Source organism: Halichoeres trimaculatus, unplaced genomic scaffold (assembly GCF_033239565.1).
Source record: "Halichoeres trimaculatus isolate MK-OKI-2021-1 unplaced genomic scaffold, fHalTri1.1 fHalTri1_scaffold_9, whole genome shotgun sequence".
NCBI classification, from domain to species: domain Eukaryota; kingdom Metazoa; phylum Chordata; class Actinopteri; order Labriformes; family Labridae; genus Halichoeres; species Halichoeres trimaculatus.
In genome coordinates this window covers 7,982,040-7,995,846 of record NW_027437188.1, presented here as the reverse complement: position 1 = coordinate 7,995,846, position 13,807 = coordinate 7,982,040, and the positions used below count along the sequence as shown (strand labels likewise).

At 40.1% G+C, this 13,807-nt stretch overlaps 1 protein-coding gene across 1 annotated transcript in view; it reads right to left on the bottom strand.

The window, feature by feature from the left end:
• farsb (phenylalanyl-tRNA synthetase subunit beta) overlaps positions 1-4,581 on the bottom strand; it is a 29,100-nt gene extending 24,519 nt beyond the window's left edge. Inside the window, exons 1-5 of the mRNA XM_074680315.1 lie at positions 4,440-4,581; positions 2,936-2,991; positions 2,457-2,611; positions 2,146-2,218; positions 1,310-1,425 (exon numbers count right to left, since the gene is read on the bottom strand). Of these exons, the coding sequence (XP_074536416.1) occupies positions 1,310-1,425; positions 2,146-2,218; positions 2,457-2,611; positions 2,936-2,991; positions 4,440-4,497 (458 nt within the window). The 5' untranslated portion in view covers positions 4,498-4,581. The remainder of the gene's footprint in view (positions 1-1,309; positions 1,426-2,145; positions 2,219-2,456; positions 2,612-2,935; positions 2,992-4,439) is intronic.
• Positions 4,582-13,807: the final 9,226 nt, after the last annotated feature.

The window sequence follows — 13,807 nt, the reverse complement described above, 5'->3', positions numbered from 1 at the left end:
CTTTTATGCATTTTGGAGCCCGTTATTTTTAACTTTCATCTTGGTAAAGAAGCTAAGGAAGTAATTTCACCCTTCATGAGTCTTATTTTATATAAATATCTGCCTCTTTTTTTCTTGAATGAGGTTTGTCTGTACTTCTCAGATCCACATTCTGCACAGGCTGAGTGTGGGTAGAAAGCCGGGTTGACAAGCAGACCAGGCAGTAAGGATTACTTCCTATTAGAGCTGAAACGATTCCTCGAATCATGCGAGGTACTCGATTACAAAAAATGATCAAGGAATTTTATCCGCCTCTAGGAATCGTTTAATTTTAAAAAAAGCTCAAAGAGTGGCACTTCAAATAGAGCTGACGGCATATTTAGGGAGTTTTCAGAACCCTCAAGCCACCTCTTTTTCAAAATAGCAACTAGCAACAAATCTGGTTTCTTTTCTGGAGTTTAGAGACTGATATGAAAGCATGTATTAATCTGCATCAGCTGCTTATATCTCATATCTCATCAGATTGCATGGAACTTATCACCCAAAGTCACTTGATTTTACACTTGCTTGAAACAAATTTTCATTTGAAAAATAACTGCTCTTTAACATAACAAAAATGTGTTTTATCCAATTACTCGATTAATCAATGGAATTTTCAGTAGAAAACTCAAATACTAAAATATTCGATAGCTGCAGCCCTACTTCCTATATCAGCAATCCATAAAAGTAATTTAAGCAGCTAGTAATCTTGGTAAATTAAACAACAACAGGGGCAATAAACCCCCCTTGAGTAAGGGGATCACTCTGAAACTCAAGTGCCATGGCTGCAAACTTTCATTTCATTTTTTTAGAATGATATCCCCTTGAGATGGACCATCTTATTTCCAAGGAAGTCCTAACAAGACATAGAACACACACCAAAATACAAACAAAAAATATAGTACACAACAACATAACAGAGCATAATGTTTTTAAAACAGATGAAAGTAAATAAACAAGTAGACAAGTAGGACAATGGTAACAACATAATGGGCAAAATCAAAACAGGAGCAGGGAATTTGTAGATAAGTAAATAAAAATAAACAAGTAATCTTGCAAAAACCAATACTCTGTTGGGTTTTCATAGAAATTCACCACCACTATGATACGACTATGACTAAAAGTTAATCAAGGTTTCTGACGGCTTGCATACCTAACAAAGCCACAATGGTGGCTTGACTACATTTCCTGCTTTCTATGGTTACCACTCAGTCAATGGAGGATTACTGAAGTTAATCCTTGTTTATTTTTGTAATTTCAGTAAAAAAAAGAAAAAAACATTTATTCTGACCTGCAGATGTTTTGGTGGAGTTTCTCCTGCAGCTCAATGAAGCTGTCATAGCGCTCCTGGGTGAAGGTCATGTTCCTCAACACAGCTGCCACAGCAAAGGGTCGCACTGCTGCTGTCTGCAAAGAACAAACACTTTATATCAATGGACTTAAAGTTTTACTATGTCAATACTCATTTTAATACTGTTTTTTTTTACCCTTTTATGATGTTTAAATTGCAATGGTTACAGCTTATTTTCCTATTTAGTATGATATTCTCAGGAAACTATCACACTAATATTTTGTAGTCATATTTAATTTCACATGCACTTACGCTTCCAATTTTTTCAGTTTCTTACATTTTTATACTTTTAATTTCTTATATCTTAATTTCTGACATCTCAGAATTCCTTATTTTGTACTTGCTATCGTTAACTTTTTGAAGGAGTAGCAGTAACAAAAAAGCAATTTCCCCTCAGGGATTAATTGAGTATTTCTGATTCTGAACCACAGGTTTATCTAATTGATACATTTAAAAAAAAGTATGATATGCAAAGACATGACTTAGTTTTTCTAAAAAAAAAGATAAATATTATAGATAAACACAGGCGCTCTCAATGCCGGCAAAATAATTAAATCATACTTCTTATCAGTGATCTTCGTCTGGCACAGTGATAGGCTGAATATCTCAACAGTTGTAGCTGAGGTCAAATTTAACCACAAGACAAACACTGGGCAAATGTGTTCTGGATTATGTTTAACTTCTTGTAATGGGTTTTTAATTGTCCTCCCATAAGTGATGTTTACACACCCACTCTTCTTTCTTATCCAAAAGTAACTGTAAATATTACAACCCACCTCCTTGGTTATGATCAGCTTTTGAGGCTCCCCGCTGGCCGGGCTAACACGTTTGTAGCGAGGTGCCTCCAACCTGCAACACAAATTCAAGCTCAGTGGAAAATTTGGAGCAGAGCCAAAACAGAGGAGAATCATGCATTTAAAGTTATACATACCATTTAAACATAGTTATACCTGTTTAACTGCAAAATAACACAACAATGTCTTATTCACATGTCTCTGCTGCCTCTGCATACTGTTAACAGAGATCCTTCACTTTGATTGTTGTATCAGAGCAGTGTGCCAGCTCTATCAATGGGGGTGACACTCACTTGTTCTTAAAGACCTGCAACCCACGCACCAGCCCCTCCAGACAGAGCAGGTCATAGCGATTAGCTGGCACATCAATCTTATACAGGATGATGTCAGATGCTCCAGATGCCTTGGAGTCACCCTGTTCTCGGCTGATTATCTCCTTCTCCGAGGTCTGCAATGAAGTCAAGACTAAGTTCAACTGTAATATCTTGTTCTGGTGTGTTGGTAAATCATATTTTAAATTATCTTTACAGTATTCCTATGGAGTATTCACAATTACAGTAAGGTATAACTATTATGTAAGGAAAAAACAGTGGCTGTAACACAAGAGTTCAGTCATCAGTCCCAAGACTTGTCTTTACAACCAGTTTTCAAATTTGTTGTTTGCTTTACTAGAAACAAGTTGCGATGACTTAGAACATGAGAAAAGTGTGACATAGAAAAAGGCACAAACAGGATATGCTGCTCTTTGATGGATTTCATTTTGGTTACTTACAATTTCATCCAGCTCCAGGCCAAATTCAAAGCACAGCTCATCAAACTCCTCATCAGCTGAAACGAGAGGAAGAGAGTTGATCTTGAAAAGGGCTTTGGCTGGTTTGCGAATGAACAACAGACCTTCACATTATGGATAAACTTTTATAACGTCTCTGACAGTAATACAGAACTGAAGGTATGATCCCTTGTACCAGGGAGGGAGAGAGTGAACCTTAGGGGGAGGTACATAAAGAGAATAAGTGGTTTAAACATTTATAACATTTACAATTACTCCCAAAGGCTTTGGGGTTTGAAGAGCACTGAACAGTTAAAAAAAAAAATTGTTTGTGTTCTTGAAAATTTTGGAAAAGTTTTCTGTTACAGAATGTTCTTCTATGACAGTGAACTTTTGCCCATACAGACAAAAGACCTGAAGGTTTTTTTGTATTTAATGTTATTATCTGCTTTGCACACATTCTGGTTTATGTGCACTGTTGCAAACTGCTACAATGCTAAACAATCTGAACAGCCCCAACTCAATACAATCCACAAAAAATGATTAACAAACTGAGTTTGTTCTGTGCTGCAGATTTCATGAAACAGAACAGAATATCTTTGTGTACAGAAACGTTACCTCTGAATAAATAAAGTCTCTTCAAACAAACTGCAGTTAAGAGCCAGCCCTAAAAGGGCGTATAGATGTTTCAGAGACACTGATGGTGAACCATGACACAGACTTCTTTCTGGACAGTGTAAGTACAGGTATTCTGAGGAAATACTGACTACATCTGTTATTTGTCAAACACTGAATTGAACAATTCAAATGAATGAATGAATGAATGAATGAATGAATGACACTTTTCAGGTTGTGTGTGTGATATCAAGTATCTGAGAAATTCCACACTTTTCCTATTAAAGGGTTCTCCTGTACCTTATAAAAACAGGATCTCATCTTAGTATTACTGGCAGAAGAATTAGGAAACCAACAGATTTCACAGTTTGCTGTTATTCAGTGTTAATGTACATGGTGAGATGAGACAAAAGCATGATAGGTGGTCAATTCTTCAATAATTCTTTAAAAGCCATTGCACTAACTCGGGACTATTGTTTACTTGGTTAATTCGCAAAAGTGATTACTTGACTATTATTGCTGTCTAAACAGCCGCGTGGTCACTTTTAAATGACAGGAGGAAATGATGCAACACAGCTGACAGCCTAGTTGGAGCATGCAATGCGACTACTTTTACTATTAAAATAAGCGGTTAAACTATAATTTGATGACATGAAAATGTATTTTTCGTAAACTATGTTTGAAATATCTGTATTAATCATTTAAAACTCTTACAGTTAAGTTTTTAAAAATAAATAAAGCCCCTCGTGAGAGATGCTAACTGGTTGCTAACCGTTAAGCTAGTCACCTCAGGCACTTCTCTGATCTATGACCGTACTTTACAGCCAAAAGAAGAGCTTTACACCTGACAGACAACACAACTTTTACTGTATTTTCTAGAACATTGACTTACTGTATGTTCTGCCCAAAGCTTTGAAAAGGAGATCCCTCTTTACTCCAACAGTCGGCATGTTGGCTGCTAATCCTCCTCAGCCCACTGAAAGGACCCCAGAAGCCGACTCTAGCTGTCTCAAGCAAAGCCTGACTGAAAATGTCCTCCCCTTTGCTTGGATTTATAGAAGTAATACGTATTTTATTTGAAGAACACGTATACTTGAAGACTGGCTACAACAACAGATATGGGTTGATATCACGTGTACAATTTGAGACTGAGCATTAGTGATGGCTAATTGAGGCTTTGTTGAAGTTTCGACACTTTATTTAAAACATATTTCATTCAGAGCTGACAGGAGAGGTGAACAAGTATTAGCATACCAAAGAAGGCTATTTTTCTTACTCATAGCTTTACGGTATTATTTAAAATGGAAAAGAAAAAGTTAACATGATATGAAAACAACCTGCTATGTGCTGTAGCCTGTTACCTAAACTTCTTATAAAATATATGTTGCCCCTTGGGTCTAGGTCAAGCTCCCTGAGGTTCACCTTGGAGCAGGCAGCCTGGGTGTAAATCCAGTCTGTGGCCACTTTCCTGCATGCCACTTCTTGCTCTTGCCCTGTTTCCTGCCCCATCCATTGTCCACTTAAAGTCATAAAAGCTTTAAAAAATAACTTTTTATAAAGAACAATGTTGAGCTTTAGTTTCACCAGCAAAAAAACAGCCAGCCACGAACGTTAATCTCTGACCAAGGACACGGTTGCCATCCAAACCAGACCGTGCTTAAGCATGACCCCCCTGGATGTTTTGTCCACACATTTTCGAGAAGGCCTGTCATAGCATTAAATATGCCAAAGCAAAGAAAGCAACTCCTGCTACATGCAACAGGTTGTACCAGGTGACTGTTCTGAGGAGAGTCGTCCCATCTCCAGGCAACTTGGCATAGTGAAGGTGTAGGATAGACAACAAGGCAGTAAGTGCAGTCATGGTGACATTAAGGGCCAATCCTAATTAACTAAATCTTCAGCAAGGTCCTGTCCATGCTCAGAAGGGGCCTCTATTAACACAGGCCTTGTACACATGTAGCCGGGTAAATATCCCCCCTTATTTGTTTCTAGAAATACATTCGTCCACACGGTGAATGTGTCGATAAGTACAGCTCAAACTATGCCAAACCCATATTTGGCAGCGTTGTTCGGATGTGAAATCCACTCTGTCATTTAGCTGTGTTTGAAAACCAAAAAACTCACTTTACCAGCATGTACATGAAACCATTGGACCAGAGTTTTTCAAAATTTTCACTTTGGCAAGGATTTTCAGAAAACATTGTTCTTATAATAATAATAATAAATTTTATTTATAGAGTACTTTTCCACAACTCAAAGTCGCTTTACATTAAAAAGTTAAAAGTGCAGGTAAAAATAAGTGTCTAATAGAAAACAGATAAAAGCAAAAAGGTCACAGTGCAAGGTAAAAACATAGTGCATTGAAAAGGGATGTAGACAGGATTATTGGTTGAACGCAGTGCGGAAGAGGTGTGTTTTTAATCTGGTTTTGAAGGTGGTGAGGTCAATGGAGTCACGGATGTCTTGAGGGAGTGAGTTCCAGAGAGAGGGGGCGGCAACTGAAAAGGCTCTGTCCCCCCAGGTTCGGTGCTTGGTCCTAGGGACGGTGAGGAGGTTAGAATCCGAGGAGCGAAGGGGACGGGGAGGGATGTAGGGGTGGAGCATGTTGGTGAGGTATGGGGGGGCCTGGTTATGGAGGGCTTTGTAGGTAAAAAGAAGGATTTTGTTTTTAGTGATGTAAACTGTGGTTTCGTGTGGATGACAGGCCTAAACGTACAAAAATATATGCAGTATATGTGTATGTACAGTTAGTACATCATTCATATGATGGTGATCATGTCCAAGATGGAGTTGGGCGATGATTTCTTACAGCAAACCAGAGACGAATTTTACTGACTTGCATCTCAGATTGGATTTGAAGGAATGTATTCAGAGCAGTATTTGCTGTATTTACAGGGATCTGCAGAAATAGAGGTTACCTGTAGAAAAAAATAAATAAAAGATTAGCATGTTAAAAAACTATCTAAAGTGTCTTTTCTTATCCAAGCCCAACACAACAGCTATTATGATGTTACCCCTACCAACATAACTTAAATGGTGCAAAAAGCTGGGTCCATCAAGACACGCACATAAAGACCAATGACGTTTTTTTTATGGAGGCCAAGGGAAGCCAGGTTTAGTAAATAAACAAATAATATACACATGCACACACACACACACACACACACACACACACACACACACACACACACACACACACACACACACACACACACACACATTTTTATGTATATATATTGTCAAGCACTCATCGTGTATTACACTGCGCATGTCATGCCCTCCGCCCTGTCTGTCAGTTAGGAGGCCAGCTTTACTTTGCTCACACAGCTGAGTGTTTTAAGAGAAAATCCCTGATTTGCTCAAAAGAAGTACAGTTGTAAAAATAGCACCTTGTACATCAAACTTCCTGATCAGGAACTAGCTGCTCCTATGCCAGTACCATGAATAACCAGGAGGGGGCAGCATGATATAAAAATTCTGAATGGTGTAAAGCGTTACAGACAATAGAGACTGTTTCAAAAAACCTTTTAAAAATAGTTTTCTCTTTCTCTCTCTCTCTCTCTGCATTCTCTGACTTTAATGGTAGTTTCTGCATGCCTCAACCCAATAATGCCACCCTTAATCTGAGTGATGGTTATGTTGTGGTAACCTTTTTGTCTATGAGACGATACAGAATAGAATATGACTTTGCTTAAGCAGATAAATGTCGCACTAAGTGTTCACACACTCGAGCTCTGTGCTGTCCATGACTATTTAAAGTTTGTTTTTTTTCTTTCTCTGCAGCACCAACAAAGTGGACTCTAGCTACAGAGAGATTGCTCCGTGGGTGGGTCAACAGCCCACAGAGTCTCAGGTGACAGCAAGTCAGCTGGCTAGGGTGAGTAAATCTGAAGTACCTGAATTAAGAACATCAGTCCAAGCAGCTACAGTTTTATAAAATCAGTCCCAGTTTGAGTTTTTTTGGAAAACATGATGTTGATGTGTGATGCTGTTTGTGTTTCAGCCTCCAGAGCCAGCTCACACCCCCTAAGTTTGTGGGAGACATCTACAGCCAGGAGGAGGAATAGAGTCTGATTCCAGAGGCTGAGCTGATGAGGTATAGCAGCAACAACACACTCACGCTGCTACCCTCTGTGCTGACTGGCAGAGAGAAAAATAGGTTGGAAACAAAAGTTTCACAGAAGAGCACTGCTTGTTTACCTTTTTATGAAAGATTGACTAAAGTGACTGATTAGGGTTTTTTTAAGTGGGGTTGAATTATTATTTATAATAAAGTCATGAAAAAGTGAATAAGAAGCAAAAGGAAACACAAGAGGATCAGAGCTGGATGAGACAGGCCTTGTTGGTTAAAAATATCTTTTTTTTGTCCTGACTTTGAAGTATTTCTGCAGACCAATGTGAAATTTACACCCACTTGTTCCTTCATCCTCAGCTGCTATTTTACGAACCCGTGAGTCTTCATTACATAGAGGATGCCCACCACAAACATGTTCAAGAGGACCCATGCCAACCATGCCCCAGAGTTTGTGGACAACCTCCAGAGAGTTATCAGCTTGTTTCTACAGTCAAATTTGTCTCTGAGTGCTCATTTCCACCTCATGTACTTATCTAATATAATCTACGCACAGGATGCTCATTCATTTCTGACTACTGTCCTGACTTGGATGAAGAGCCTGCTCCACTGTGGGGCGTTGCAGCCTTCATCAGGAAAACCTACAGGAGAGGAACCTGATGTTAACAGTAGGACAAGCAAAGAGTAAAACGCACAGCAGCAAACCTTCAACTGATTCTCACCTTTCTCATCTTCTGTCTAAATTCTTGCTTGTGTTGTACGTCCCTTTGGACAAAAGCGTCTGTTAAATGAAACTGTAAACTTTGTCCACGCTATTTATCACGCACAGTTTTAGGAATGTATCAAGGTAGCCCATGGTTCTGACAAGCAGGAACTGTTTTCTCCACATCACTTTTTGTTTCATGTTGTCCTTTTGATGTGCCGGTGGTCTTAGATCGGTGAGAAGAGCGGAGTAGGGTCACCTTTCACTAGATCTGCTGGATCTTTGGATCTCACTGGATCTACTTCTACTTCCAAGGTTTGATGCAGCAGATGCTTCAGACACACCAGATGGCAAAAGAAGCTTGAATTCTTGTTTAATAAACACCAAGACTATGAAGCTGCCTGAACATTTTCACTCAGTCTTTTGCTGGTTTGATACACGGTATATAACCCACCACAATTTTTTCACCATAGGAGACAAAGGTGGAATTTAACTAAATGTGGCTGCTCCACTTTCTTGATTCTCCTCAGATGTCTGTTTCACAAAAGTCTGGTTCTGTCTGAGGTTTCTGCCCATTAAAGGGACGTTTTTCCTCCCCATTGTAACTTGCTAAATGCTGCAAAGTGCTGTACTCATGGTGGGTTAAGATGGGATCAGACTCCTTATCTTGTCTTGATGTTGGGTTTTTCCTAATAAAATTACATTATGTTTTTGAAAAGTGTCTTGAGATCTACAGTTCTACAGTTTCATGTAGCAGACACTTTTGTTCAAAGCGACGTACAACCCAAGCAAGAATTTAGACAGAAGGGAAAACCTTAGTCAGTTCGACAAAGTGCTACAAGTTATTTGGCTGCAGATGCTGCCATTAAGTGCAAGAGGTTTTTTTGTCATGTAGAATAATCTAGCCAACTAACCACAATCAGCTGCAACAATATACTTCAACCTTCAAAAACATTCAATAATTAGTGCTGAAAATTTATTAAGAGCTGGATCCGAGACCTTCTGACTCATTCTACCCCTGAGGACAAAGAAGAGAAGGGTCAGATTAAGGTCCTAAGTGTTCCCTGAACAGATGAGATTTCAGACATCTTTTTAAGTAGAAAGGGACTCTGCAGATCGTATAGAGTTAGGTAATTCAATCCACCATTTGGGCACAACAGAGGATAAAAGTCTGGCTTGAGATTTAGAGCCACACTGAGCTGGGAGCACCAGGCGTCTTTCACAAGCAGAGCGTAGAGGGCCAGAAGGGGTGGAAACCTGGATGATGGACCTCAGGTAGGAAGGAGCTGTTCTTGTTAATGTTTTGTAAGCCAGAAGAAGAGTCTTGAAGCTGCCACTGGAAGCCAGTGAAGAGAGATCCATCGTCGGGCAGAACCAGCCGTCAGCGGACCGGCAGCACCAGCCGTTCTCAACTTCTACAGAGCATCCAGATGGCCGTACCTGCCCACCGAGGCAGTGGCCCACCGGGAAACCTCCCGGTGCTCCCGTTAGCCAGTCAGCCCTTGAAGGTGAGTCTAACATGAGTCTGGTTATGCTCTGTTAACAAAACAAAAACAAAGAACTTCAAATATTATTTGTTGTGATTTGGCGCTCTATAACCAAAGATTGATTTTCTTTGAGTTTACATCAAAGCTCCATTGGGTAGATTTATGGTTGAAAGGCGACCCAGAGAGTTCCTCCAGTAAAGCCAAATCTTTATACAGCTCTCTGGACTGTGCTCTAATTTATGTCTGTCTCTGTTGATCTGCTGGTTTTTCCTGCTTCTGCCACCATGATGATCAATTATAACTTCCCTGCAGACTTTGTTCATCACAGAGTGTAAAACACACATCAGAGTTTCATACACCTTGTTCCAGATTTGGAGAAGGTCTTTGATGGAAGTCATACCACTAATAATATAAAGAAGAAAAAAACAGGTGAAAGTAAAGACACAAAAGACAGAACAAAAAAAAGTGCAACAAAAATAGAATAATTGTTACACAACAGCTCAGCAGCTGTTAGGTAATCAGCCGACGTTTGTGCTCTTTCCAGGTGAGTGCTGGGACTCAAAGTAATTCAGAAACAACAGGGGAGAGCAGAGACAGGCTGAACAACAGACACATCCTGTTGGACAAAAATGAAAGTAAAGATGAAGAGGGTGAGCCTGATGGCAAAAAGAGGGAGGTTTTTGGAGGGGCTGCTCGCCTGCCAGGAATTAATTCAGTGTAACCTGCGTCAGGAAAACATACTGCCCAGTAGGCTCAGAGAGCAGAGGAGAGGAAAGAGTCTTTGTACGAGGAATAACTCAATCAGCAAAAGATTCTGGTGGTGAAACGGTCAGCAGTGATCAAAGGTTCAAACACACATTCTCTTGTCTGTCAATGCTGTGTGCAGCCTGTAAACATTAAGCCAGCATTTTCAGTAGAAACACTGATGTCACACTCTATTTCATGCATCATGCAAACAACAGTCTAACAGTACCGGTGTTGCAATCGTCACAAACTACCGTGTTGTGCTTGTGCTGCTCAATCTGCTGTATCTACTGACTGTCTATCAAAGGTCCCATATTATGCAAAAATCACTTAATTAAGTCTTTTAGTGAAATTTGTGGGCATTTGGCTTTCCTCCCAGCCCACAAAATTTGATATTTAATGAAAAATCCTGTACTTAGTAGTGCTTGTGAATGTAAAATCCTGACCTAAAACGAGCTGTTTGGACTTTGGGGATTTGTCGACATCAGTGATATCCTTTTTTGACCAATCAGGGGCAAGTCTGATGTGATTGGTCCAACAGAGCAAATACCCCGGAACCCCCTCCCCGCCCACTCCCCTCATTAAGACATGAATGATCCATAGTAAACTGCAGAAAAGGAGCATAATATGGGACCTTTCAACATAATGTGAATCTATTGCTCCACTTTTGAACTTACTATTCCCCAAAACACCGGATGATCAGCTCAACTCTACTTCGGCGGAGATCTCCTAAAAGTGGCTTCTGGACGGTTATAGCGCCAATTACAGGCCTGGCATGCTTACTTAAGCGTTTTCAGTCCCTCTGCGTTTCCGTGTAAACGCAGATTTTTTTCACTGCGTTTTAGCGTTTTCAGATGAAACGTTGTCATATTAACTGGTCTTATTTTGTAGTGATGGTGGACTAAACTGAAAAAAAAGGATGGAAGAGCAGAAGAAAGCCAAACTCTGGTACTAAACCACGTAACCTGAGTTCACAAAGTTTGTTATGTTTCAAACAAAAGCGCTACGTACCTACAAATGAATACATTACCTCGTCACTTTGTATCCTGCAAAAAGTTGTCCTGAACAAAGAAATGGAGGGTTAAATAGAAGATCTGCTCCATTTACTTCAAAACAAATGCATGTTGCAAGAGTCACATCCTCGTGACAGCTAAAGTACACCAGATACGTCTTTAGTGCAACTCCGTTTCGTTACAGCAAACAGATCAAATAGGTTTCATTCAAATCAATCTGTCAACTTACACAGGATCCGTTCTGTTGCAGCATGTTTATGTGGCTGCTCCATCATGTCACAGGTAGTATGTAGCCATCCTGTTTTAAGGGACACAGAGCTGTGACCATAGACTGTGTATAGATTGGACAGTGTGACTCTGCCATTTATTGTTGTACAGTTTTGAAGCCAAAATACCCCCGTCACAGGCACAGGCATTGGTAGCAGTTGTGCAGCCAGAGTCTGGGCAGTAGCGACTGTGAGGAATTCTGGGAGAATCTGAGTGGAGCTGGGTGACAAAACCAATATGTATGTTTTTTTCTATTTAGGGTCTAATCAATTCTTGACACTACCTCCCAACATATTTTACGATCCACGAAAAAAATACACAAAAACCTCAGCTGTAAATCACCGTTAAACGTGACACAGAATCTCATTTTAACCTCCTATAACTAATGGCAATGAAACTCTTCAGAAAAAAGAGGACTTGAATACAAGGCAGTCAAATGATAACGTCAAACACAACAATCGGATGTGAGAAACATTTCTACGAGGTGTATTAATTTTGAAAGTTTGACCACAGCCCATCTGGAATGACTGGAGAGCTGGATTTTTCTACCTATTCTGCAGCCAGCCATCAGTGGGAGCAGTTTTTGTGGAATTGGTTTGTAATTAGCTTGACCACATCAACTAATAGACATAATGAGCCGAGTAAGTTAACAACGCAATCAAGAAGCAGCGTAATGGAGTCTCACTACAGATGTATTTGGTGTATTTCAGGCTGACATTGGGTGCAAATGCTCATGAGAAATTGAGTCTTTATCCAAGAAAAATACTAGCTCCAGGTTATCCTCACAGCACCTTTAACATTGACATTACAAGGTGTTTTACTGTATTTCTGAATTTTTTTTTTGTCTAATTTGAACTGACACACAATGAATCTTGAAAGTTACTGGGCCATCCTTCATGGCCAGAGGAAGGGACTCATTTGTCAGCTGCATGTGAAGAAGCCCTTAAATGGGACGGCACAGCTGTGGGACAGCTGCTGAATTGGGACAATGCTTGTGTCTGTAAAAGTTTAACACAAACCTGTCGTAGTCTAGATGTAGGAGGAGCAGGCGTATTCATAAAGTGATGATTCCAGATTATTTTCTGTTGGTGCAGAAAAACATCTTGCACATACTGAATCAATAACCTGAGGCTATACGCCTCCAGCCATGGCCTGCTGCACACATGTTGTTTTAGAGCTCCAGGATGAACGTGCTTGTTTATCCAATTTTCCTCCAAGATTTCTGAACATTTTCTCCTCATTGCCATGGAGGAACAAGACAGCTTGAAACGTACCTCGTCTGACAGATGTGCCACTGGAAAACAAACACCAACACTGCTCCCACTTTTACAAACACACACGTATAGACTTCCTCTCACCCCTCCTCCAGAAGGTCTCAGAGAGGAGGATGTGACAGACGGCTCACACCTGCTGGAAAAAAAACAATCTGCAAATGAGATCATGGCTCACACTTCTCCCGTGAGTTTGCAGAGGGAAGGTGGTGAGATGAAGAAACTGCAGAAGATGGAGCTTCAATGCAAATGAAACAACGCATTCTGTGGAAAAAAAATAGAAATGTTTCGCAATGCTGCCAAGAAAGACATTCTCTATGTTTTTAAGTGGACTTAAGGAAATTTAAGAAGAGAAAAACTGTTTGAAAGCCACCGCTGCATTGGTTTGAGTTGATAAGATTAAAAGGGGTTGAAAAGAAAAGATACAACAGTGAATGCCTGTGTGTTTACTGTGCAAATCACATTACTGGAGGGCTGCTTGAATGAACATATGGACCAATAAGCAAAGAGTGATTGGCGGAGGGAATTAGAGAATTGATTGGGGAGTGGATGCAGGAATAGATAGATTGCTTACTTGACCAGAATTTTAATGCTTCCAACAGAACCAACACACCACTGCTGTGGTGCAAGGAGGGAACAAAACACTCCGCGTGTGTGTGTGTGTGTGTGTGTGTGTGTGTGTGTGTGTGTGTGTGTGTGTGTG